Source organism: Camelus ferus, chromosome 14 (assembly GCF_009834535.1).
Source record: "Camelus ferus isolate YT-003-E chromosome 14, BCGSAC_Cfer_1.0, whole genome shotgun sequence".
In the NCBI taxonomy this organism is placed as follows: domain Eukaryota; kingdom Metazoa; phylum Chordata; class Mammalia; order Artiodactyla; family Camelidae; genus Camelus; species Camelus ferus.
Window position 1 is genome coordinate 3,014,765 of NC_045709.1, and position 24,399 is coordinate 3,039,163.

Here is a 24,399-nt window from a genome sequence, read left to right on the forward strand (position 1 = left end):
CATAATGATCTGCTTATGATACAACTAGACATGCTACCATTTTATCACAGCCATTTGCTTTTTTTATGTTCTTAGAGTCATGTAAGTAAAAGTGCATTGATGAGAAAAAAGAAAGTTAGTTTTGTTAATCATATATCTGTTTCATTAAAAACTAGTTAATTTTTTTTTGAAGTAGGAAGTTGGGAAGGGGTAAGAGAATTGATTGATAAGTCTGATTCTGATCTTCTGAGCTGCCTTTGGAATGCAGTTCTGCAGTGGAGGGTTCTATTGACTCTTATGAAGGTTGACAACGAAGAAAAGAAAAATCAAGTGCCTCATCTTCACTTGATTTGCAGTGTGTAATTTAATGCCAAAAAGAGTCTTTCTCCAGAAAACTCAGAGCATTTTACAGATATGATATAAGCATGCTAAATTTACTTGTCTGCTATATACAAACATGGTTTAAGGGGCTAGTAAGTTGGAGATTTGGACCCTCAAGGAGCTCTGGATAACAATCTGCTTAATTAAGCTCGAGGTTCTTTCGGGCATGGAAGGATTAGCCAGGCTATATGGAAGAGAACTGGTCCTTGGGCCTTCTCTCCTGTGCAAAGAATCCCCAAAAGCCATACAGAGCTCTCTTGAAGTTCCTTAATTTCCAGATGTCACCTCACTGAAGGCTTCCTCAGAACCATAATGTCCCAAGACCTCTGAAAATCCCACCCACCTTGGAAGGACATTATCTCAGTAGAGAAGTGAATCCCAGGAGGCAGACAGCTTCCAAGAGAACTCAGAAGTCCTAAGTCTCCAGTATGGTAGAACAGAGCTCCCAAACATTACTGCTAAGCGGATATGCTCTGGGTTCCCCTGGCCCCGCAGACAGATAAATAAGTGGAGAAGACCATTTTTTTTCCATGAAATTTTTCTCTCTCTCACCTGAACACATAAAAGTTTACTGGGGTTTTTGCTGGAAGACAAGATCGTAAGTCAGAAGATAACCATCGTTATAGACAAAAAGTTTCTGCTCGAAAGGGTGATAGTTAATACTCTGCAAGTTTTCCATCATCTTCTGCATGACAATGCTTAGTCTGCCCTCTTTCCCTGTGTTTGTGTCATAGTAGTAGAAAATCTCTTCTGTTCTGGTGTTCAGAGTACGGGTGGCATACAGAACCCCACACACCATGAACGCATTAGTCACAGATGGTTTATACTGCCTGGTCTGCCAAGTGTTTAGCACCTCAAGTGTGGTGTCGTTGAGTTTACTAATCACCATGTTACCAGTGCTGGCTTCAGTGGCGTAAATCACCCACAATCCATTCTCATCCGCAGCCAAGTCAATATCTTGCCAACCAACATTAGCATACGAAAAGCGGTTATTGTAGGCAGCATTCGGGAGAGTTTGAGTCTGAGCAACCTTGTTGGTGGTCAGGTTAACTCTGGCAATGTTCCCCGTGTTGTACCAGTTCACATACATGCTGTTCTTGTAAACTGCTATACCACTGCCTTGGCCATAGGTAATCCGATTCTGCTGGGCATTTGTGTACAATAGCAAATCATCCATTGTATTGTAAAGTCTGTAATATTGCAAAATTCTCCCATCTGTATCCAAAGGTGCCACCCAGTACAGCCCTTTGCCTGGATGCTGGGGCAAGTAATCCCTCCCCCAGGCACCATACTTATAGGAAAACCCTCTCCAGTTGAGCTTAACTATATCTGGTCTGCTGATGTTCACCACACCACCGTGAGCACAGCTCCCTAGAGGAACAAGGAAATGAAAGGACATTCTTAGAGAAAATGAATCACAAGATACAAACAGTTTACTATCCTAAGACCCAAAGGAATCCGTAAACATTTTTCTTGTCAACGTTCAATGACAACCATGGCTCGGTTGGAGAGGAGGCAAAACCTTCTCTTGGTTCCAGTCTCAACGCCAACCCACTGTCCGTTCTAGAGAGAACTCCCTTTTATTTATGTGGATGGGCTTTCAATCTGGGAAATGGGGATAATGCAACTGCCCAGAGCCATATTATAAGGTTTGTGGGCCCAGAAAGAGGAAAGGACGACTTGGTGAATTTAATATATTTTCTTCTATGAGAAAGCATTTCACAAATGTTATTTTATTTCATTTTTCTTATAAACGTATCAAGAAAGCAAGATCACGCGAGAATGCTACCCTACTTCCATAAAGCCAGGAAATGCTTTCACCAGGGTCAGGAAGAATTGTGATGAAGGAGAAGTCTGTCCTAGGCAGGTTTTTTTTTTCCCTCACCCTCTGCCCTTCCCTGGGCAGATCCCAAGGACACATCCACACCACATACCCACACTGCCCCAAGCTACTCTCACTACTCTCAGAAGAGGAAGTTTTAAACACGGTATTTTAAAGACACAGAAAGGTGGTCCTCTCATGGTGGGATTTCAGCCTTGAGAAGCCACAGAAGTTACTTTAGGGCCACGTTGCCTGCTCTGTGCCCAAGACACAGCCATCCCATATATTCCTTGGTGACCATCTCGCTGCAGAGCTACAAGGTGGGTCTTGCTGTTCATAATCCATAGTCCCCTGCACCACAGAGTGATGGGCAGGTTTTTCATCTTTCCCATTCTGACACAGCCATTGTCACAACGTGTACAACCAAGGAGGACCAGGCTCACTGGTCCACTGACTCTACATTCCCTGTAATACTTGGGTGAATGACTCAGGGCCACTAGCCCTTCACATAGCCCTCCCTCTGATATGCCTGCCAACCCAGAGCATTCATGAGCTATAAAAAAAGAAAAGAAAATTCTTCCAGTATTCTTATAATAGCCATCTAAACACTTGAACACCCATTTTCTGGGATCTTAATAAATACCCTTAAAAAAACTGGTGAGAAATTTTATTGGAATAACAAAGAAAATTCAACCTCAAGTACACTGGAGGTCAGTTTCCCTCATCCTGCCACCTGGCACAGAGCAGGTGAGTGGGGAGGGAACAGAACCTGGCTTTAAATGCTTGGGGAATCGGGGAGCCATGGAGAGCATAGGAGGTGAGCTCAAGCCAGAAGCAGAGCTCCAAACAACTGCCTGAGATTAAGACGGCGGGGAGCAAAGGGGTGCAAAGCTTTCGCCTCTGAGTCTCTGCCTCTATAGGTATGGGGAGATCCATTCCTTTCCTTGCTAAATGCCTCCCTCCTCTCCCCTCCTCAAGGACTGCTCAGAGGTGAAACCATTACTAGAAATTCTGCTTTTATTTTTCCAATCTGCTGGGACTTTAGGGTCCTGGAATTAAATACGTGCTTCTTAAATGCTCTCATAAATCCGCAGTTGGTGGAAAAGTCAGCCAACCGTACAACAGGTAGAGGAATGAAACCATTCTGTACCCAACCTCAAATAATTTTGCATATCATTAAGCAGAACACAGTCGCGGGTTTATTTTAATAATGCATGCGCCATTTCATAAATAAAAAAGCAACGTGTGTTCAGCCAAGAGACGGCTCTCCACTAAAGAAATAATAAATAAAATGATAAATTATTATTTCCTCTTCTAAAAGTGAGCTCTCAGATGAATGCTTGTTTGCTTTTGTTTATGAAACAATGCATGAATTATTAAAATAAAGTTAGCGGTGTGTTCAGTTTAATGATAAGAAAAACTGTTTGAGTTTCCATATGTTACAAACCGAATTTTCTAGTTAAAAATCTCTTCCTGAGAACTTATTTATTCAACTACATTTCACTCTGAGGAAATGGAAGAAAGTCACTTTTCTCTTGCAGGTTGTAAGACCGAGGGACTGTTTGCCTAATTAGATCTGGCCTTCCTGAAAAAGAAATGTCCCAAACCAACAGCAATATAATATTTAAGGAAAACTTATGTTGCATATACATATTCAAGCATTTTATTATGAAATTAAAGATAATAAACGGTTCTGTCCTAGATGTGGAAATCCTTAGATAGGAAGGAACCAAAATAAATTTCTCTTAAAAATTACTATTACTACTACTACTAATAGTAAAAATAATAATAATGTCTCACCATTTTACAAGTTGACCAGGAGATTAAAATTGTACCTGGTTTAAATATTAAAACTGTATATAAAATGTAGATCTCTTTTCCTCACCCACCAACCATTCCTAAATACTCTCCTGTCCTTTTTGCTATCTCTCCTGTATCCTCTATCTCCTCTGGACCATTTTTGAGCCCTGGCTTTGGTCAAAGGAAGTGGAAATAGGAAGAGATCTAAGTATTGTCAATGCTCAGGTGCGGCTACAGCAGTGACAGACACGTGACAAGGCTGTGGCGGGCTTCCTCGACTCCTGGCAGCAAACCGTCCTAGAAACAATACTGAAACTGACAGCCAGCCCGGTGCCCACTGCTCACCCAGCCCAGCCGGAGTCCCCATCCAGCCACCCCATCGACACCCAGCTTCTCCCGGCCCCTTCTCTTCTCATGCCCCTTCCCAGCCCCTTCCTGCATTTCAAGGTCTTACACTCCATTCCTTTCCTTACTCATCCCGACTTAACCCTGCCACTGGAACAACAACCCACTGCCCAACCATGACCCAAGATCTGTGGAAGACCAACAAATCATTCTGTATTTTCTAATGTGAGAGAACACACCATAGAACTCAGAGCAAAAGTACCCTTCCAGCTACTCCGCAAGCAAGGAAGCCAAGATAATTTGGTGTTAATCAGGTTGGTGAGTCGCTGGAACCTTCTTGTCATCCCAGGAATCACAGGTGTGCCTCTCTCTCTATTAAAGCCTCTATGGAAGGTAGCCCGGTACAGTGAAAATATTGCCAGACAGATTCCAATTCACATCCTGACTCCAGCACTTAGGAGCTGTGTCTCCTCTCGCGAGTTATGTAACCTTCTGAGCCTCAGCCTCCTTATGTTAAAAGAAAAATGATAATACCTACTCTGCAGAACTGTCAGGAAGACTAGACAGAAGGCATGTACAGGTGACTCAGTAAACGGTAACGATCAGCATTATAACCACATGATGCTACAACTGAAATTTTACAGGACTGGTTTCCCTTCCTAGGTAGTGGTTCTGTAGGTTTCTGTACCCATCCTGGTGACCTCAGTGCCCAGAAGAGGACCGACCACACAGTGGCACCAAATTATGTTTGTGGAATAAAGGAATGAAAAACTAATTAAATCTTCCAAATTCAGCTTAGTCTTATTTATAAAACACTAACGCTCTACCCTGCTGCATATCTGAATTTTCCCAAGAGCCTTGTATTCACTCCATAGAACATAATGCAGGGAACCTTCTACATCAGATAGACTTAGTCAGCCATCTCTTCATCATGTAGCTCCTTAGATATTGTCATGGGATTCTGAGAATATTCTGGGAGGCCACAGGGTGAGGCTTTGAAATACTCTAACTTGGCGTTTTTGAAGCCTCATGGTTAGTAGCATTTTTTTTTCTAAGCTGAGGATTATATGCTAGCAGAGGAAACATAATCTTGGGTCTGTCAATGCACTCTCTCATTTGGCCAACTGAACGTGGATGGAGAAAAGAGGAGAATGCAATTGACTTGTGAGAATTAGGCAATTAAAATGGTCACAATCATAAAATGATTCACATGAAACTGATTCTGAATTACTGGCTCTATGCTGCCCAACACCCGGCTCTTCCCCAGGCTTGGGATTTGGGCTGCTCACCCCACATCTTTCATTGACCATTTACTGCACACCTACTGTGTGTCAGCACAGACCCTTGGATCTCCAAGCACAACAGTGAGGACTCCAGGGTCTCTGCATCATAGTTTACTGTCTGCAGTTAGTTTGATTCAGGGGGAGAACAGAGAGAAACTGAAGTCAGTTGTTTTCAGGAAAAACAGTTAATGAGCACAAGGCCAATTATTTTAGATTAGAAAGTTCTATGAAGTGAAGCAGAAAAAGATGTCATTTGCAGCATAAACCATCTATAAAGCGTGTTTTATCGAACCCTAATTCTAGGTACTAGTTCTAAGATCCTGCTGGGAGGGGCCGAGAGAGCACAGAATTACTTTCTTGCTGAAACTTGCATAGAGTCTGTTTTGTTCTGTGCAAGTCTGTAGTGGAAAAAAAAAAAAGCAGACAGGCCAGATTTTAAAGTCCCATAATAGTGAGTAACTTTAATTAAAGTCTCCACAGGCCCACAACTTTGTGGTGCCTGGGGATTTTCCAATTCTGCATCATCGACCAATCCAAACAGAAAGAGAACAAGTGAAAGAAATTGATTTCAAAACATGACGAAAAGTCAGTTTAATATAAACATCATAAATATAATATGAACAGAGCTGGAGGAGGGCCAAGGGGCTTGGCAGGGATCCAGGGATGGCCAAGGTTGTGGGAAAGTGAGAGGAACTCTGGGTCCAATTTGTTTGAACAACACAGCTGGGCTGGGAGGGCTCATGAAAGTCTAAGTGTAAGGACCTGGGGGAAAGTTCTAGGAAAAAAAGTGCTAACAAAAATAATACAACAGACTTGCTTGTTTTCTTCCTTAGATACTAAGCGATGTATTTTCTCCCCCATCACCGACCTTGCGTTATTGATGCCTGACCTTCAAGGTCCTGAGACGACAGGGAATAAGGGGCCTTGCGCCTCACCCTCAGCTCTGTCACTAACCATCTTGTGTGACCTCAGGAAAAGCAGCATCCTTACCGCCAAGTCCCCTCCACTGAGACAGTCATGTCTGATGACCCTGAATGTCCCTTCCTGCTCTAAAATGTCCTCATTCCAAGGGATGCACAGAAAACTGTGCTGGGAAAAGATATTCCATGGGGAAATTTTGCTGAAGTTAAAAAAAGAGAGAGAGAAAGATAAAAGGGACGGAGGGAGGGAGGAGAGAAAGACATGCTCAGGTTTTAACAGGGGTTGTCATCGCTATATTCCTGCCCTCAGGGAGCCCTCCATGGTCCCGCAGAACGAGCTCTCCTTCCCCACACGCGTTGACACTGCTGATCCCAGACCAAATTTAGCCTCGTTTGTTACAGAGGACAGAGCGTGGCCTTTGTCCCAACCCTTCTCTGTCTGTCATACAGTGACAGATCCCCAGCTGCACTAGAGGGAGAGAAGAAAGCAAACAACACCAAGAGGCTTATAACTACGGCAGTATTTCATTAAAGACTTAAAGAAACCAGCAACACTGACAAGGATCCAGAAACGCACGGCCAAAAAGGAAGCAGTTGTGACAACAAGAATGAATGAAAATCACAAGAGCTGTATGATCTGGTGAACAGGTACAGTCGCCGTTCAGGCTGAGATGCTCGGGACATGCAGAGAGAGCTTCCCCGCGACCCCGGCTCCAGGGCTGGACGCTGCGGCTTTAGTTGACCCTGCGGCACGTGTTGAAGCGCACACGGGTCTAGCACCGCTTTCGTTTGCAGCACGGGGTTCACTTCAATTATCACCATTAATAACAGTAACAATCACCAGCACAGAAATCCTGATCATTGAGCTCTGAGCCTCCCAAGCCTTACTTTGTTAATCCTCACAGCAACCCTGCAGTAGGTCCTACTGTTCTCCCATTTCACCAAGGAGGAGATGAAGGATCTTTTTGCTGGGGCCACATAGCTGAGAAGCTCAGGCCCTTGGGATCCCAAAGCCAGGACACTGACTCCCACATTCCATGACCCCATTCAAGGAGGTGGTTATGGGGTGACCACCTCTGTACTACACCTGACCCTCTCCAAGGACGAATCCTTAGACAGCAGTGAGACGCCATCCCTTCCCTCCAGGAACTCGCGGTCCAGGAGGGCCGGCAGGACACACCCACATGTCCTGGACACGTGGAGAAACCCGTTAAATCCTCGCTGAATCCTAGGACACACTACACAGCAGATGCTCTACATGCACTTAGGGAAAACACGAAGGAGAAATAAAGAGGTGGAAGGAGGAAAGGAAAGAAGGGGGAAAGGAGGATTCAAGGCAGCTCATCAGATAAAGGAGCCGATCAGCCCTGACAATCCACAGGACAGAGCGGAGGGGATGCCTCGCAGATTCCAGAGGCTTTCACCTCACCCGCCCCCCTGCCACGGCCAGTCCATCACAGAGACATTTTCCCTGTTCGTAAATACAAAGGGGTTATGTGTAATGTGGGGATTTTGTTTTAAATCATCTCATTGTCTGTGCTCTTTCTCTGTGAGCCCCAGAAGGTGATAGTCGTAGAGCTGGTAAGGGACAAGATTTAAAAATAGGGAAGAGTAAACTCGGAGCTGCAAAAATTCCATCCTTCCTTCACGTCCACAATCCCAGAGCCCTTCCCCATCCCACCATCAGCTCCTTACGAGGCCTGGTGAAAATCAGGCACGCTCACCTGGAGCCGGAGGAGTGGGGCCAATTTCCTCTTTAGAGGCCTCACATTCCTTGAGCCGGTTCTTCAGAGCCAGGATTTCTCGGCGAATGGCAAGAACATTGTTTTTGTCTAGCGTCTCGAGTTTCTCTACCAGGAGAGTCATATTCCTTATCTAAGGAAATAAAAATTCAGAGTGACTTTATATTATTGTGCAATTTCTTTCATAAACATTCCAGGGCTGAATTTGTCACTTAGGGAAACATTGCCAGAGAAATACACCCGAGATTCTTCTGAATGGTTTCATTTGGAAGAATACATTTCCTGGTTTAGAGTGAATGCCTGTCAGATCACAGGCAGATGTGTGTGACAAGAAGAAAATGGCAAAGACTTTAACAGCTTTAATAACGGAGAACAGGCTTAGTTTCGGCATCCACAAATGTCCATTAAAGTTCATTTCTAATAACCTTCCCCTATAAATGTGTGTTTACTCATGCTGTATTATAATTAAGTTTCTAATGAGTGGTGAGGGCCAGAGGAAACTTACATTCTGAAATAGGTAACTGGAATTCTCAATTATAGCCCATGTCCTGCCTGTGCTAGTAAATTCTTGCTGATACAAATTACCCACCCATAACCCTAATGTGGTGATCTTTATCCACAGAGCTTAAAAGCCATCACTATGACCTACTCATAAGAAAGTCCTTTAAAGAGGCTTGTCGGTATTTGGAGAAGAGTTCCAAGAGGGATCAAGGATTATGTGATCATTCAAAAGGAGAAACAGACCTACCATGTCTAAAATCAGGTAAATTGTGGCTGTCTAGTCCCATAAGGGTAAATCCAGAACAGAGGAGACCCCTGACCTAGCTTGGCTGTGGAGTTGTTCACACTTATCTCCTTTCTAGAGATACTGAAAGGCCATTGGTTCTTTGCCTCTGACCATGAGATGACACCTATTCTTCAATCAGCATGTTCCCAACGTGTGTAACTTACTAGTCAAAGACAGGCGTGCATCTAAAGCAGAACACGGCACGTGCCAGGTGGTGATGAGAGCTTATAGAATTAGACATCAGAAGAGAGAGATTCCTATCCTGGTCCTAGAACCGGCTCACTGGAAAGACTCTATTATTAATTCATGAGAAGTGAGTTCATTCCTTACCTCTACTTCCAGCTGGTCAACAATCACTGTGCTTCCAACAAAACCGACCTTCAGCCGTTTAATCAGTTTCTCCATCTCCCTCACTTCTATCTTGATCAGTTCAAAGTCCAGTTCCGTGTAAGAAATGGAATCTTTTTCCATAATCTCTATTCGGACAGTTAGGTTGAAGAGTTTCTTCTCATACACGCTGATTAACTGGACATATTCCTTCACCTGAAAGGGAGTCAAACAGCTCAAGACCGTTCCCTGAGTGATGTCATACAGCCTTCCTCCACTACCAAGTCCGCTGGGACTAATTGATTGCTGTCAATCTTTTCTTTTTTTTTTTTTTTTTTAACTAAAGAAATGGGTCAGAAGTATATTTAACTAGATTTTTAAAAATCTATCCAAAGTCAAAAGAATCTATTACTACAATGGGAAGGGTGTGGATTTTGCTCTTGCCTAGACTAAAAATAATTTTGCTTCAGAGTCATCATTCACAAGCACATTTTAATCTCCGTTTTAATGTTTGAAGATAGTAGCTCTCCAAACTAAATTGGTTTGAATCAGAGTTTCTTGCCCACCCTCCTCCCCTCAATGCATATGCTGTAGATCAGGCCTTCCCAGCACTACTGACATTTGGGGCTAGATCATTCTTCCTAGGGGAAGGGAGGGCTTTCTTGAATATTATAGGATGTTTAGCATCATCCCTGGCCTCTACATGCCAATGGCACCAACCCCACCCCCACCCCAGTTGTGACAACCATAAATGTCCCAGATGTTGCTAAATATTCCCCAGGGGCAAAATCTCCACCACCAGCACCCTCCCTCCATTTAGAACCACTGCTCTAAATCTAAGTATCTTCTAGAAGAGGAAGAAATGCTCTAGGAAGAATTCCTTCTTTGATCACCATATGCAATGAGTTTTTGAGCCCCTCTGCCTTCGACAAAGTGGCATAAAGACCTAACTTACTCCACAATATGCGCATGTACGTGCAACTATAAAGGGCACATTTCGTGAACTGCACCCACATATTTATTCCAAATTTATTCCAAGAACTGATTATTGCAATCAGACCTTTAAATTACACATTTGTTGCATATATTTGAATGTCTGATCATTAAGTTAAAATACTTCCAAAAATTCCCTTGGTGGTTCAGTGTATAATTGGAATCTCCAAATGGAGATGCCAATAAACACAGTTGGTGGTTCTTTCTGTATCTGATCTCTAAAAGAAATGCCATGGCTTTTTTAAGGACCTGCTCATTAAAAGTTGCTATATATTCTTTTTAAAAATTTGAAGAGAAGTGAGACTTTTCCCCCAAACTGTGCTAATGTCAAGTGGGTGATCCACAGGGCCTGCATGAATTCAGAGACTCAGAGACAGATGTTGGCCTCTAATCCTTCTAATACCAAAGGCAGCCTTCACTTCTGTCATTTTAGCCCTTCCACTTAACCCCGCTGTGCAAATTAGAGTAGGCTCATAGGCCGCAGACCTGAAGGGCTAGGGCTTCAGGCAAAGAGGATTTAAATGAAAGTTGAAAATGCAGCCCTTGGCACTGCTAGTGTAGCTCCTCTGGCAACTGATGCTCACTGCCATCAGATGAGGCTGAAAAGGCTGGTGACGTTTTGATGGATAAGGAGGTTAATATATATATTATATATATATATAAAATGTGTGTATATATAAATATATATATATATATAAAACCTAGCAAGTCCCCCTCAAAAGTACAAACACAGATATAAGGTAGCCAGGTCTCAATTTCTACAAAAATCAGGCATAAAACCTTGCCTGTGATAAAAATAATAATAATAATTGAAGTGCCAACCCACTGCAGAAATGGAAATCTGTGAAATGAATATTCTTGCTGGCATTTGGCCTTGCCAGCTCTTGGAACAAGTGAAACTCCCTTAGCTTTCCTGGAACATTTTGGTGGCATATCACAGCTGTTGCTCTACAAAAATGAGTGATTCAACTGTCATTTCTGTTAAATAAAATGTGGCTCTCCCAGATTCTCCCTGAAAACCAAGGCCTACCCTGGAGTTTGTGACCTCTGAGAGTGTGTGGGGTGCCTGCCCGAGTTCTGCCACAAAGATCTGTTCCGGGGGGAGACTTGAGGTTCCTTCAGCTGACATTTCTAGAATAGCTCAGTGACGCTCAGGAAAATTGGAATCATCTGTGGAGTTTTAGAAGAAGGAAGAGAATTTTGAGGATGGGCCAGAAAGACTTCACAGTCTGAACTTTACTAATTTAAATAGACTGTTAATTTAAACCCTTCCCATGAACAGATCTCCAGGGTTGAGATGGCATGGACAATTCTGGAAACATCCCAGCTCTCCCTGGAAGGTGCAGCCTCAGCAGAGGCAGCTCAACCTGCCCGAGGATATGCAGAGAATATGGGTCTAGCCCTAGGGAGACACCTCGTGTCTCAACACTTTTACTGCCCAGGTCCTCATCACTCTAAGATGAAGCTTTAGAAGACTCATCTAAATTTGCCTTCAAACCGCCAGCCCCACAGTCAGAGCTTCCATTCTTTTGTTTGCTATACACATATCATGTCATTGATGGCTTCTAAGAATTGACGTCCGTTTGGAGGTTTGTAGTGGTTCCATGCAGTAAACGTGGTCTTGTAATAGATAAAGAATGCAGCACAGCTGGTTATTAAGCTAAAGAATTAATCTGGCTCATGTTTCTGCCAGTTCCTCAAAACCTGTGCTCATAACCATAACCAGATTATTTGAAATAAATAAATGTACTTTGTCACAGCCTGCCATTTTAATATATTCTAACCACAAGATTAATTGAGCTTGAAATGACCATCAAGACCTATGAAGCACTTTGGAGCTAGACCCACCTAAGCTCAAATCTGACTTCAGTACTTAGTGGGCAAATCCCTTAATTTCTCTAAGCCTTAATTTCTTCCTAGAAACTGTGGGTAATGGTACCAAGTTTACATGATGATTGTAAGCACTAGGGATTATGTATATTAAGCGCCTAATGTAATGGATGCCCTATACATGACAGCAATTATTACAGAAACAGTGATTTCAGATTTTCTCAACCTGACCTTTTAATTTACTACATTTCACTGCACAAAACATTGCTCAATCAATGCTATGTGTTTATGGGTTGCCTAAATGTGTCCTACGCTGCCTCAACCTTCTCATGCATGAGGGACTATTAGCAAAAGTGTCACACTAAATAACTTGCCCCGAAGACCGTAACCCTCCAGAGGAAAAAAAAAAAATCTGAGCTGCCTTTTGTGTTGTCTCTGTCCTAAGTACGGTCACAAGAGGACACACCACAAACAAAAGGAAAGTATAAAGTGCTTTCAGCATCTTATGCAGAGGCAGTCCTGTCTTCTCTGTGTATTGACAGATAATGAATCATAGACACTCAAAACCCTTTTCTACCGGCCTGACCGAACGGGCATCCCCCCTAGGCCGCTAGATCAAAGGTGATTTCCAAGGCAACCTAGGGACAGCTATAATAATTCACGCAGAAACTCAAAGCCCTCAGCTGAAGAGATAATTCTGGATGGAAGGCATTACTGACCTACTGCACCTCTTCTTAGAGGATGATAACAGCACGGCCGAGAGAAAAAAGATAACTCGGTTGATTCCAAAGACCCAAATTCCTGACCTGGCTTAACCGGCCAAGAGAAGAGCGCCCTTTACATTTATGTGTCTTTATCCTTCCAAACCTCAGTTTTTCCATCCCTAAAATGGGGAAAAGAACAGTGGCCTAACTGCCTTAAAGGGTTGCTTGAAATTAGAACTGGCAGCATTAAGAAAAGCACAAAGGGAAGCTGTTACTGTTACAGTTGTTAGTGTCACCTGTCACGCCCCGAATCCATTTTGCAAATTACAGCCAGCAGGTCAATTCCTCTCTTAGGCCTCCATCACCAATTTGTTTAGGACCAGCTACTGACACTTTCAGAACTGAAAGTTTTTCCTACTCTGCACTTCTTCCCTGCCAATTATTTGCAAGGCATATGCCACAAGCTCCCCCTTACAGGATTGGAATGAAATGTCCCAGACTCACAAACCTCTCCCTGGAGCAGCCCGGGGTTTCAAACTGCCCTTCACATCCCTGCCAGCCAGGAAGACATGCAAATCAGCCGCTTCCACTATTTCAAAGCAAATGACTCTAACTGAAAAGATCTTACCTAGGATTTTCCTCCACTTGTTATGTTTTTATGCATAACTTCTTATCTGTACTTGATTATGCTGGAATAAGACTATGAATATTAATGGTTGGAATTTATAATTTAGTGCTGTGCCTTTTCTGCTGATTAATTCAAGGACATTTCATTTCTTAAGAAGCTAGGTTCCCGGAGTCGTCAAACACATTTTCCTGGACACTCATTTAAACTTAGAATATTTATCTACCAATTCAGGTTGAAAGCAAGGGCTCAGCCTCCTCATAATTTTTGTCTTAAAAGATAATTCTGCTGGATGCTGAGGTAGCTGAGCTTAAATTTCTTGGGAAAACGTATTTTGAATCTTGCGGCAAAGATAGAGCGCCTTGTAAATTAATGGTGTGGTATATCAAATGATGCGTAATCTGATGATAGCTAGCTTGGACTTCGCCTGTGCAGAAAATGGGAGCCCTTCTAATTGATTTCTAACGTGGCTAAAAAGGTTAAAGGGTCAAAACTGGAATGCCAAGTCACACCGCTCCAGCCAGCTCAGAGAAGGGCTACTTCCTCTGGCTGGAGAAAGCGGTAATCAGTGGGTCAAGTCGGGGTTCTCCCCGAGGCTGAGCGACCTATAGGTCTTGATTCAAATTCCCAGGGAAGCCTTCGGTTTTGGTCTAATGCTAGACTCATCTAACACAAGCTCCCTGCTGAGACAATAGGGGCTAACATTGAGAAGGAGGGAGAGGGAAAGATGGAAGAGAGTGAACCGTGAAGACAAAATCAGAGGAAGAGAGAGAAAAAAAGGGAGGGAGAAAGATGAGAGGGGCATTTGAGGGATGGGAGGAGAAGAAGAAAGGAGAAAGACCAAAAGCAAGAGAAGACCCAAAAGAGCACAAAACAAAAAACAAAAGCAAAAGAATGAAGAAGGAAAGGGAAAGAAAGATTTCAAAGGATGGACAAGGGAAGGATGGAGGCAAGAGGAGAAATAAGAAATGAAGAGGAGGAGGATTGGAATAGGAATTGGATGAAAAAGTACCAGGGCAGGAAGCTAGAGCACGAAGAGGGCAGAGGAGAGGAAGGGATGTAAAGATGGAGGAAGGACCAAGAACAAGACCAAAAGGAAGAAGAAACCACAAAACCAAATAAAGACTGCAGAGCTGAAATTTACAGGGAGCAGGCAAGGCTTCCTTCCAGCCGCGGGAGCACCACAGTATTGAAGGGAGTTTTTCCCATGGTGCTAATCATCTCCATCCTTTCTTCCTGCGCTCTCACTCTTCCTGCCATAAAGAACTCCATAGGTTACCGCCAGATAAATGCTAAAGTTTCCGTTAGATGCAAATGTGCTTTTAACGGCTGCTTATAAAGCCCTGAATAAAAAGTATTCTGTTTGTGTGTTCTTACCAAGATATTGTTGCAAGAGGAAAAAAGAATGAAATGCTTACTTTAGAAAGCTCTTTGTTGAACTTCTTGGAGATAGCTTGAGCCGTGACCTCCAAGCGTTCCACTCTCTCCACGGGAAAGGTGGTGTCTGGCAGGACGACGGAGCACTGGCAGATCCCGCGCTCATCCGTGGAGCCGGTGAAATTAGAAAAGGACTGTAAATAAAAATAAGTTCAACATCAGTAAAGAGCCAGGAAGTGAGCCTTTTGGCAAGTGGAGAGCCAGAAACTGGCTTTGTCAGAAGAGTGCTTGGAGGCCAGCAAGTGGAGTTCAATACGTAAATGAATGGAATCCCAGAAACATGCTAAAAGCCATCGCCATGTCTCCCAGGCAGTACCTCACTTAGGGTTCAGCCACCTCTCCACCTGTCAGGCTAAACCACTATGATTCTCCTTTCTGGAAGAGGCTTAAAGGAAATTACTACTGTCCCCATGTTAAGGAAAAAGAAATAAAGAAGTGATCAGAGTCCTGTGTTTGAATTCCAATTCTACCACTTACGGGACCTGAATTTTCTCTAAGTCTCAGTTTCCTCATCTGTCAAATAGAGAACACCTACTTCACAGGATAACCTAGTTCACAGGGATGTCCCTGAGGGGAGCCAAGTAGCGTCAAGCAAGTCCCTGATACACGGTAAGTGATCAGTAAATGCCACATTCCTTTTCCTTCTACTTCCTCATTTTCTTTTCCACATCTCAACCCCAACCCCAGCCCAGTGCCTGCTGGGAGAATGAGGAAAACATCAAGGGATGTAGGTTACAGTGAAGCTATACAACACAAACCAACATCCTCTCCTCATCTGGGAAACTGTATAATTAACATCCTTCAAAGTCGCAACAAACCAGCCATTTGTTAAGAACCAAACGAGGTATGAATGTGAAGGTTTCATGCACACTGTTTTCGAGTCTTCCAGCTTATCACTTGCAGAAAAGTCATTTTAAAATATTTGATGTTTCTTTAATATATTCAGGCTCACACATTGGTGCCACCGCATATTTTAGAATGACAGGTTTGAAAGATCCTGTTTTTCTTTTGCCCCCTTTGAACTTCCCCAAGGGGATCCCGGCACAATTAACATATTTTTTTTCTTACTACTATTGCCTTACAGAGTAACTCCTGGCAGCCGACTGGCTGTGACTTTCAATGATCTTGTCTGACGGCCAGCCCAAAGCTCACCTGTGGAACAGCAGCCCCAAGGGTCTCTTTCTGAAACTATCAAGGGGGGAGGAATGGTTTTCACGGTTATGTAGAGATGCCGGCTACACTTCTCAAAGTTGCAGAGGTCAGCAGGTTGCAGCTGAGATGGTGTGTTCAGTGATTTATTATCTACTAACTTCTGTAGTTCCTGAACAAGCTGGACCTAGATGCTTCTATAATCAAGATCTATTCTATCAGTGACCTCTGAACCAATTAATTCAGGCTTTTGCAACTCAGTTACTTGTTAATTTAACCTAATCTTTAAGATGAGCAGAAATAAAATAAATATACATATGTTTGTACCCCAAACTCTCTACACCAGGCAAATTCTTGACATTAGTTTCAACTTTCTTCATCAATTACATCCCACACCTGCAAAATTTGGAGAGTAAGAGAAAGGACGAGCAGGTTTATGCTGAATACTGGGGCTGGGAGAGGGAGAAGGGAAGGGTCTTTTCCAGGGACAAATAAGGACTGGACAAGCCCCATCAGGAGCCTGTCAGAGGGGCCAGCTTCCCTGGGAAGCTATCTCTCCATCTCTGCCACTGAAGATAGAATGACTTCAGCTCGAGCACGCCAAGGCTTTTACAGGAGGACCAATATATCATGGACTTTTGAGGAAATAGCTTATTATAATAACTAGCTACCAAAAAAAGAAAAGTCTTGCATTTTGACAAAGGGAGGTCAATTAGCTGCACAAGACAGGGTTGGACCACTCTTAAGAGATCTCTAAAAAGCTGTCAACCCCCAAAACAATAGAGCTCATCTAGCAGTCTCTTGACAATCAACTAGAAAGGATGAGCTAACAACTTTTCACCCTGAAGTTCACCTGAAAGGCAGGCAAATAATTATGAGTCCTACTGACAGCCATTCCGCCGTCTTCTGTGGAACATCTCTGTCCCAGCACTGCAGACTCCCCACCCTCCATCCTGCTTATCATCAGCCCAGGGTGCTCAGCTGACATTGAAATGGTCCATAAGTTTGATCAGTGTTGCCCATTAGAGATATTTCTGCTCCTCGCACTCACAGACAATGAAACTAATGGTGATGGGTCTCTCTCTGCGGCAAATGCTTAATCTCTATGTGAGTAACGTGGGGAATGGGGGACAAAAATAAGGGCTTGTCCCTTTGGCCTCTGGAAGGGTAGGTGACCCCCTTGGGGAGGTTATATAGGACCCGGTGTGCCCCGCAGACACTTCACACTGATGGATTCTCACACGGCATTGGTTTGATGAACACTGACTGGTGTCCACATCTTTCCAGGCTCTGGTGTTAGGGAGACAAGTAAGACCCACCTCCTGCCCAGCGAATCACGCCCATTGTCACTACGAAAAGCCTCAGTGTCTTTTTACTCCACCAACCCCTGAGCTGGATGACAAAGGCATGTGACTCGTTGCGGTTCTGATTCTGCCACTTGCCATGTTGTGCAAAGCGTGGAGCCTTTTCCAGGCAGTGAAATGAGAATCATGAGAGTGGCCTCTTCTCTGGAGGGTGACATATGAGGCATGCCGGGCACTCGGAGCACTTTGGCATAAGATGCGACTCACATTTATGATTTCAGGTTGCAATTGGCTCTAATTAGCAGCCAAGTCTAAGAGCCTGTAGACTCGAGGCATAAAATAATGGTACTCAACATTTTCAAAGTACAGAAAATGATACGTTGGGAACTCGCTCAATGACAGTTATAAAGGGGTTTTCCACCACTTTCCAAAGAGCTCATCAAGCTGACAGCCAGCCCTAGAAAATCAGGTTTATAGTGGAAGTGACACCTAGCCTGCTATGAAAAGAAGTGGGAGTCGCGATTCTAACTCGCCGGAGGGAGACAAGTCAACCAGGAAAGAAATTAAAATCTCTGAGTATAATTTAACTACCCCCATTCCTTATCTACTTTTAAATATTTACCTCTTAACTAGACAACACACACTTTGGATTTCTCTGCTTCTTGACCTATATTTTATTTTCTATTATTTTAGCTGATCCTCTTAACCCAAATGCTGGTTTCTGATTGGTCATAAAGCCTCAAAATATATTATTACTATTAACCTCATTTGAAAAAAAAAATGCTAACCAGTTCTAATTGTCCCCAGAAATCACGTAGTATCATGGAATAAAATGATATATCTGATTTCTGGCTACGAAGAATCTTTGTGCATATTCATAACTCTGAAACTAGTCTCCTCTTACAAATAGACACCTTTCATCTAGACACTCTGAAAGTATAGAAAGCTGCATGGAGAACAATGGTGAAGAGCATGGACAACTAAGTTGGAGCTGTATAACTGGCTAGCTTAGTCACTGTAAGCCAATGACTTCACTTCACTAAGCCTCAGTTTTCACATCTCTAAAATGGGACCATTAATTTTACTTACCTCTGATAATAAGATAATGTCTTAAGTACCTAACATAGTCCTGGCATTTATAAGGCTATCAGTGAACATTGTTGCTGCCATCTCTGAGTCCCATTCAAGCCATTTGATAATCGAGCAGTTTTCATTGCCCTTGTAGTTCTGATGCTGAAATGAAAACAACAAACAAAAGCCTTGTCCTCCCCTTTTCCCATTGGACCTTCCATTCGGACGATCACATAAGCAGTAAAGAGATCATAGAGGAAAGGCTCTGGAGGAGTTACGACTTCCCCACCCCAAGTCACACCGTAGCAAGGAAAGCCTGGGCTTTGCCAAACAGGACTCCTAGAGAAAGGCCCAGAGCTGATATGGACAGAGGTGAAATGAGGAACTGCTTCCTACCCCTTGACCTCTCACTGCTCCAGGACTCTTCCCATTTCCTCAAAAGAGATTCAAAGAGGACTCACCTGCTAAAGAACTAGGCTTACTGCACGTTCTAGTGATGGAGACCAGCTGAACCCATCCCTTTCTAGTGCATGCTTTGTTTATCATTTCTTTGTTTGTTTGTTTTGTTTGTTGTTACCGCTATTGTCCTTTTGAGCTAGAAATGGCTCTTAAGATTCCTTATAAGAAAGACTGAGGAGTTAACACTCTTCTGGGGAAATACCCATGCGCAATAGCACTTTCCTAAGGCCCAGTGACTCCTCCCCCCGCTTGTCACCCATCTCCCTTACAAACAAGGCTCGGAGGAACTGTCAGGGTTCTGCAGAGCATCTCTGCTCTCACTCCCTCCAGGGCTATTCCTCACCGGCCACAGGGTCCCTGATGGGCAGCACACCAATTAGACGAACTTCTCTAGAGCTTCTACTGGCAGAGCCCCTCCCCATGCAGTTCTCATCCAGGCCAGAACCTGGAATCCCCATTTTTTAAAGTCCCCTCCATCCCACCCCGATTCTGAAGCACAGGCAGGTTTCAGAACCTCTTGAAAGCTTGGATCCTTTCCCTAAAGCCCCCAGCTGGAGAACTGAAATGCTGCTTCTCTTGCTAACAATTTAATTGTTTTACCCAGGTTTTAATTCATTTCCAGGTCACCTGCAGTTAACGAAGGGAGTCGTAAATCTTTTAGAGTGCTCAGGCCTAACCATCCATGAAATTATAGTCAGGTCCCCAAAAAGCCAGAGGAAGGGAAGGAACGCAGCTCTCAGATTCTGGGGCCTCCTCACCTGGGACTGGGAGCTGGAGCTGGACCAGTCGGAGCCAGTGGTAGGGATGGATGGACTGGAGCCAGAAGTGGGGATGAACAGGCTGGAGCCAGAGGTGGGGGTGGACCAGCTGGACTCAGCGGTGGTTATGGCGTAGAAGTCAGAGTTGGTGGGGAGCAAGGTTTTCCCCATGGCTGGGCCTAGGAAGCACAGGAGGGTGAGCAGGCAGGGGAGACCCGGCCTCATCTTGTGCTCTTGGCTGAAGCCGCTGGCTTCTGCGTGGAGCCCGAGGACTTCTTATAGTGCCTGGTGGGGATTCCACCTCCCCCTTCCCTAGCCAGTTTGCAGGAAAAGAGGAAGCCGCCAGGGAGACCGTGACCACCCAGGAGGGTGGGGACACCTGGGAACGTGAGTCACTGTGTCGCTGAGCCCCGCTCTGCCAGCTGCCCTTAGATCTGAGTGTCTCCTGCCAAATATTAACTCAAATGTGGTTTCTCAAGCCCGATATCTGATTTCCGACTTGACATTTCCTTGAAACGGACAGGATGAAAGTAGACTTTGTGGATGAAACAGAGCTTGGGGGGCCCCCGGGAAGGAAAAGCAAGCATTGGTCCTTTGCTCAGAAGCCACCTCTAGTTGTCCCCCGCCCCCTACTGCCTGAATGTGGCTTCCCGGGGAAAGCTAGGGGACTCCACCTAGGGACTATGACTCTCCCCGGGGGATTCCCTCTTCCCTGGCTACTGCCCAGGCTTCTCTGACCCACCCTTGCAGTGTCTGCTTCTAGACCGAGTTCTCTCAACAGCTCCACTTGGAAGGATAGACTGGCGGCATGTCAGCCCTGGAAATTCAGTTATGTCTCTGCATCTACCAAGCCCTTGCCCCTGTGAGCTTGATGCAGAAGAAAGAGCCCAAGCAGAAGGCTGCCCCAGACCCAGTCTGGGGTGGGGAGGGGAGCCACACTGAGCAGCGTCTCTTTCCAGAAGGTTCTGTCTAGACCTCCCTGTCCCAGACCCTGTTGTGGGCTGGCCAGGCACTCAGGAACTCAAGACCAAGAAGTATTCATGAGACTGAGAAACAGGGATGGTCCTCAGGCCCTTTTCCATCTCTCCACCGTTTCACACATCTCTGTAAGCACTGCCTTCCTCCCTGCAGGGTAAAAACAGGGGTTGGCCTGAATATTAAAAACCAGCTCGCTCTCTCTTATCAGTCAGTGACCTTAGGCAAATCGCTGAGCCCCCTGGCGCTATAACAATTCCTAAATTATTAGAATTAAATGAAATATTATGTAAGAAGTTGCTTATAGGCTTTGAAGTATTATATAAATGTCAGATTTTTGTGCTTCTTATTTTTTGGTTTTATCTTTAATTTCCTAAAGCCTGGTTCAACAGGCAAAGATGCTGTGTTCAAAACCGGGAGAGAAAGCCCTGCCCCACTCCGTTCCCCCACTGTCTCCCGGGAGCGCTCTGGAGCACCTGGTTTGAAGGGTTCAAACTCTCAGAATAAACACTGCTTATGTGAGAAACAGAGTTTTAAACCCTTGATTCACCATTCAGACACTCAGGGGAGGGGACCCGGCAAGAAAAGTACAAATGAATGACTAGAGAGTGAGGAAAAGAGATAAGGAGGGGAAGGGGGCAAAGACAAGTCTCTGTCTGTCTGGTGCCCCCAAGGAGCCCTGGGGCTGCATCCCTGGCCCAGCACCCCACACTGCCCCCCGATGCAGAGCACTGAGGGGACACCCCATCCACACCAGTCCCCCAACTTTAGGCTCCACACCACCCCTGCCATCTGGGCTGTCAGTGCTGCCTCCCCATTGAAACTCACCTGTCCAGCCACACAGGGTGACCTCTCAGGCCAACCTCACACCCACGTTCATGTGGACGTGGGGGTCAGAGGCAGTTAGGGTAGACCCAGGAAGGTCAGGAGCATTTCTGCAGAAGCTTTCTGGAAGCAGCAGAGTGTGCCTACATTATCTGCTCCAAGGCAATACGCACTGAAGATTGAGGTCAGGGCCAGCTGTCGGAGGATAGAAGGAGTATTTTGAAGACCCCACCTCTCCTATTCTGCCCTATGGTGGGTCACAAACAAAGAGACAGATTAACAAACAACAATTTACCAAATGAAAAGACAGAACGCCCAGTCCGACTAAATGTCAGATAAGTCACCAATCATTTTTTAGTATAAGTATATCCCGTGCAATATTTGGGACATACAGAGGCTAAAATAAGATGGGTTGTTTATTTAACATTTGAATTGAACTCGATGTCCTGTGCGTGATCTGCGAACCTGACCACTGAAGGCTGCTTGCTCCCTGCAGGCAGGGCCTCCTGGGAAAGAATGTGAACCGTGATGGTCACTCTTCCCTATGGGAAGCAGTTCAGCTGTGGCCTCTTTGGCGGAATGTTCTAGCCACTCAGACACCTCGCTCAAGACAGGAAAAGTGGAGGGCATGTGTGAGAATGAAGACTGGTGCGCTGCATCCATGATCCTGAGAGCGAACGCTCTGAATATAGATGCCTCCCATGGCCATGCCCCCCTTCCTCCCACTTCCCACCAAAGTAAAGGGCAAAATCTCTTCTCATTTGCTGGGAGCCTCTGTCTGTGGCTGTAATGAGCTTTCCTTGTTCCTCTTTTCAAGGAGCATGTCAGTGCCCTTGTCAGGAAAAAAAGATCTCATTAACAATGGTAGTCTGTAGTCATGACTACCTTTGGGGGCTTCTCTGACCAGTCCTTTAAGAGGCCCCTTTCCAGAGGGGTTGCATTCCTGCAGGAAAGAGGCAGTGATTCTCTCAAACACAAGTGTGCCCCAGGCAGGAGAGACATTCCCCCACCACTGTGCTCACAAGCTGCTTTCTTCCTGTCTGCCTTCATGGTTTTCAGATTCTACACTGTTTGGTAGCAGCAAATGTACCAAAGCATTGGTGATGACTCAGTAATGAGATTATTAATAATAATAGTTTGATCAGTTCCTCTGCAAATACCTTTGTCCTAAGAAACAACAAGCCTCCTGGTTATTTGACAGCCCGAGAGAGAGGAAGAAATTACCAGCACTGCAGAGCAAAGAGTGTATTATTTATAAAAATGTGTTCTGCCACTGGGTTCCCTCTAGAGTGAGAGGTCACCGAAATTCACTTGAGTAACACCGCATTCTCGCTGACAGCTGGAAGGAAAGTTACCGTGTGTGCATTTCATCAGGGGAGCTCCCTAAAGCTGTACTTCTTAAACAGTTACAACACACAGGAAAGTCACCCATATAGATAAAGCCTTAATTTAGTCCCCCTGTCATTAAAAATCAATGCCAAATACACCACGGTATTTTCAGAAGATTGTGTCTTTAGGATATGCGGTCTAGGGAAAGGACAATAGAAACCGTGTTTAGTCAACAGACTGACGACTGAGGTTGTATTGGGGTGACCCTTTCCATGTCTATTGACACCCCTCCCCAACAACCCTCAAATCTCTATTAGCAATATCAGAGATGATGTGTAAAAATAATAATCAACTGACATCATTCACGTACCCTGGAAAGCAGCTTAACGCTGTGTCCGAGGCCTTCGTTAACAATGTGTATGAAGTCCCGCTCTGTACTAAGTATCAGGCCCTATGAAGAGTTACAAAGAAAGAAGAAAGCATAATTATTGCTAATGAAAATGTCTGGTCACTCAGGGGAGACAGGTCACTTCAAAGAACATCTGAGGGATGAAAACACAAATGAAAACCAAAGCCAATTACATAAAATGGAGGGATGACTGGGTGGACGACGGTGACCTGATCTTAGTGCATTGATGTGGAAAGAATTCATAAGGTGTTGAGTTTCTTGAGGAAGGAGATGAAAGTCTTCTTGGTTTTGAATCTCCGGCACCTAGCCTGGTGCTTGGTACTTGGTGCTTAATAAACATTTTCACACTGAGGGAACATATTTAGTAAATCTATGGGTGAATGATTGCATGAGTTGATTCAATAAGGGTTGAGAAGAACTGTGAATTCTTAAAAAAATTAGTATTGGAGAAAAGGGAGTGAGTTCCCAGCAGGAGAAATTACATGAGTAAAAGGACTCAGGCAACCTGGATTCCCGCCAGGGTCACAATGATAGCCGTGCCCTGCAAGCTCACAGCCCCGCTAGCAACTCATCCTCACATCAGAATTACTAAGGTTGTTCCTCAGCTTGACCCAAACCCCTGAACCTTCTCATTCCCTAAGCATATCCTGTGTCTACACCAATTTAGCCATCCATCATGGTTTAGAAAATTCCAACTCCAAAATAAAGAATTTTCAACCAAAAACTTTCTGTTTTCAATCGGCAGCAGAATTACCAACATTGACAAAATGCAGAACCAAGCTAGTCAAAAACGCAACTCACAGAAACCAGTGCTCCGTTCTGTGCAAACACTGAAAAGCAAAAAACAACCACCAAAAAAAGTGTTGAAAGTTACATCTGCTCATTTTTTAGGGCGAAGAGAAACTCTACATCCTCTAAGACAACATTTGGACTAAAGAGCCACAAGAGTGCTCAAAACAATTTCCCTCAGTGTACAATCAGGAAACACCCACCCCCACAAGGGCAGATGGATTCATGAGACACCAGACCCCAGGCTCATTTCTGGACCCCACCAGAGAGAGTCTCTGCCCAGAGACTTGGGGCCAAGGACTGCCCTGTAAATTCCTCTTGCTGTCTCCTGACCACTATCTTGAGGTCCACCCTCA

General features: G+C 44.5%; 1 protein-coding gene across 1 annotated transcript; it reads right to left on the reverse strand.

Moving 5' to 3' along the window:
* Positions 1-144: 144 nt before the first annotated feature.
* Positions 145-19,986, reverse strand: OLFM4 (olfactomedin 4). The gene is made up of 5 exons (XM_014551989.2): positions 19,717-19,986; positions 14,957-15,109; positions 9,390-9,602; positions 8,255-8,405; positions 145-1,731 (listed from the first exon to the last, which is right to left on the reverse strand). The coding sequence occupies exons 1-5, from the start codon at positions 19,939-19,941 to the stop codon at positions 929-931; spliced, it is 1,545 nt and encodes a 514-aa protein (XP_014407475.2). The 5' UTR covers positions 19,942-19,986; the 3' UTR covers positions 145-928.
* Between the last annotated feature and the right edge of the window lie 4,413 nt (positions 19,987-24,399).

What these genes read in the sequence shown, in the direction of transcription:
- OLFM4 (XM_014551989.2), bottom strand. Translation starts at nt 19,941, where the DNA reads ATGAGGCCGGGTCTCCCCTGCCTGCTCACCCTCCTGTGCTTCCTAGGC. An exon ending in TCAACAAAGAGCTTTCTAAA is followed by an intron (nt 9,603 to 14,956) that starts GTAAGCATTTCA and finishes ACTCCCTTTCAG; the next exon opens with GTGAAGGAATATGTCCAGTT. An exon ending in TTGACCAGCTGGAAGTAGAG is followed by an intron (nt 8,406 to 9,389) that starts GTAAGGAATGAA and finishes TTATTTCCTTAG; the next exon opens with ATAAGGAATATGACTCTCCT.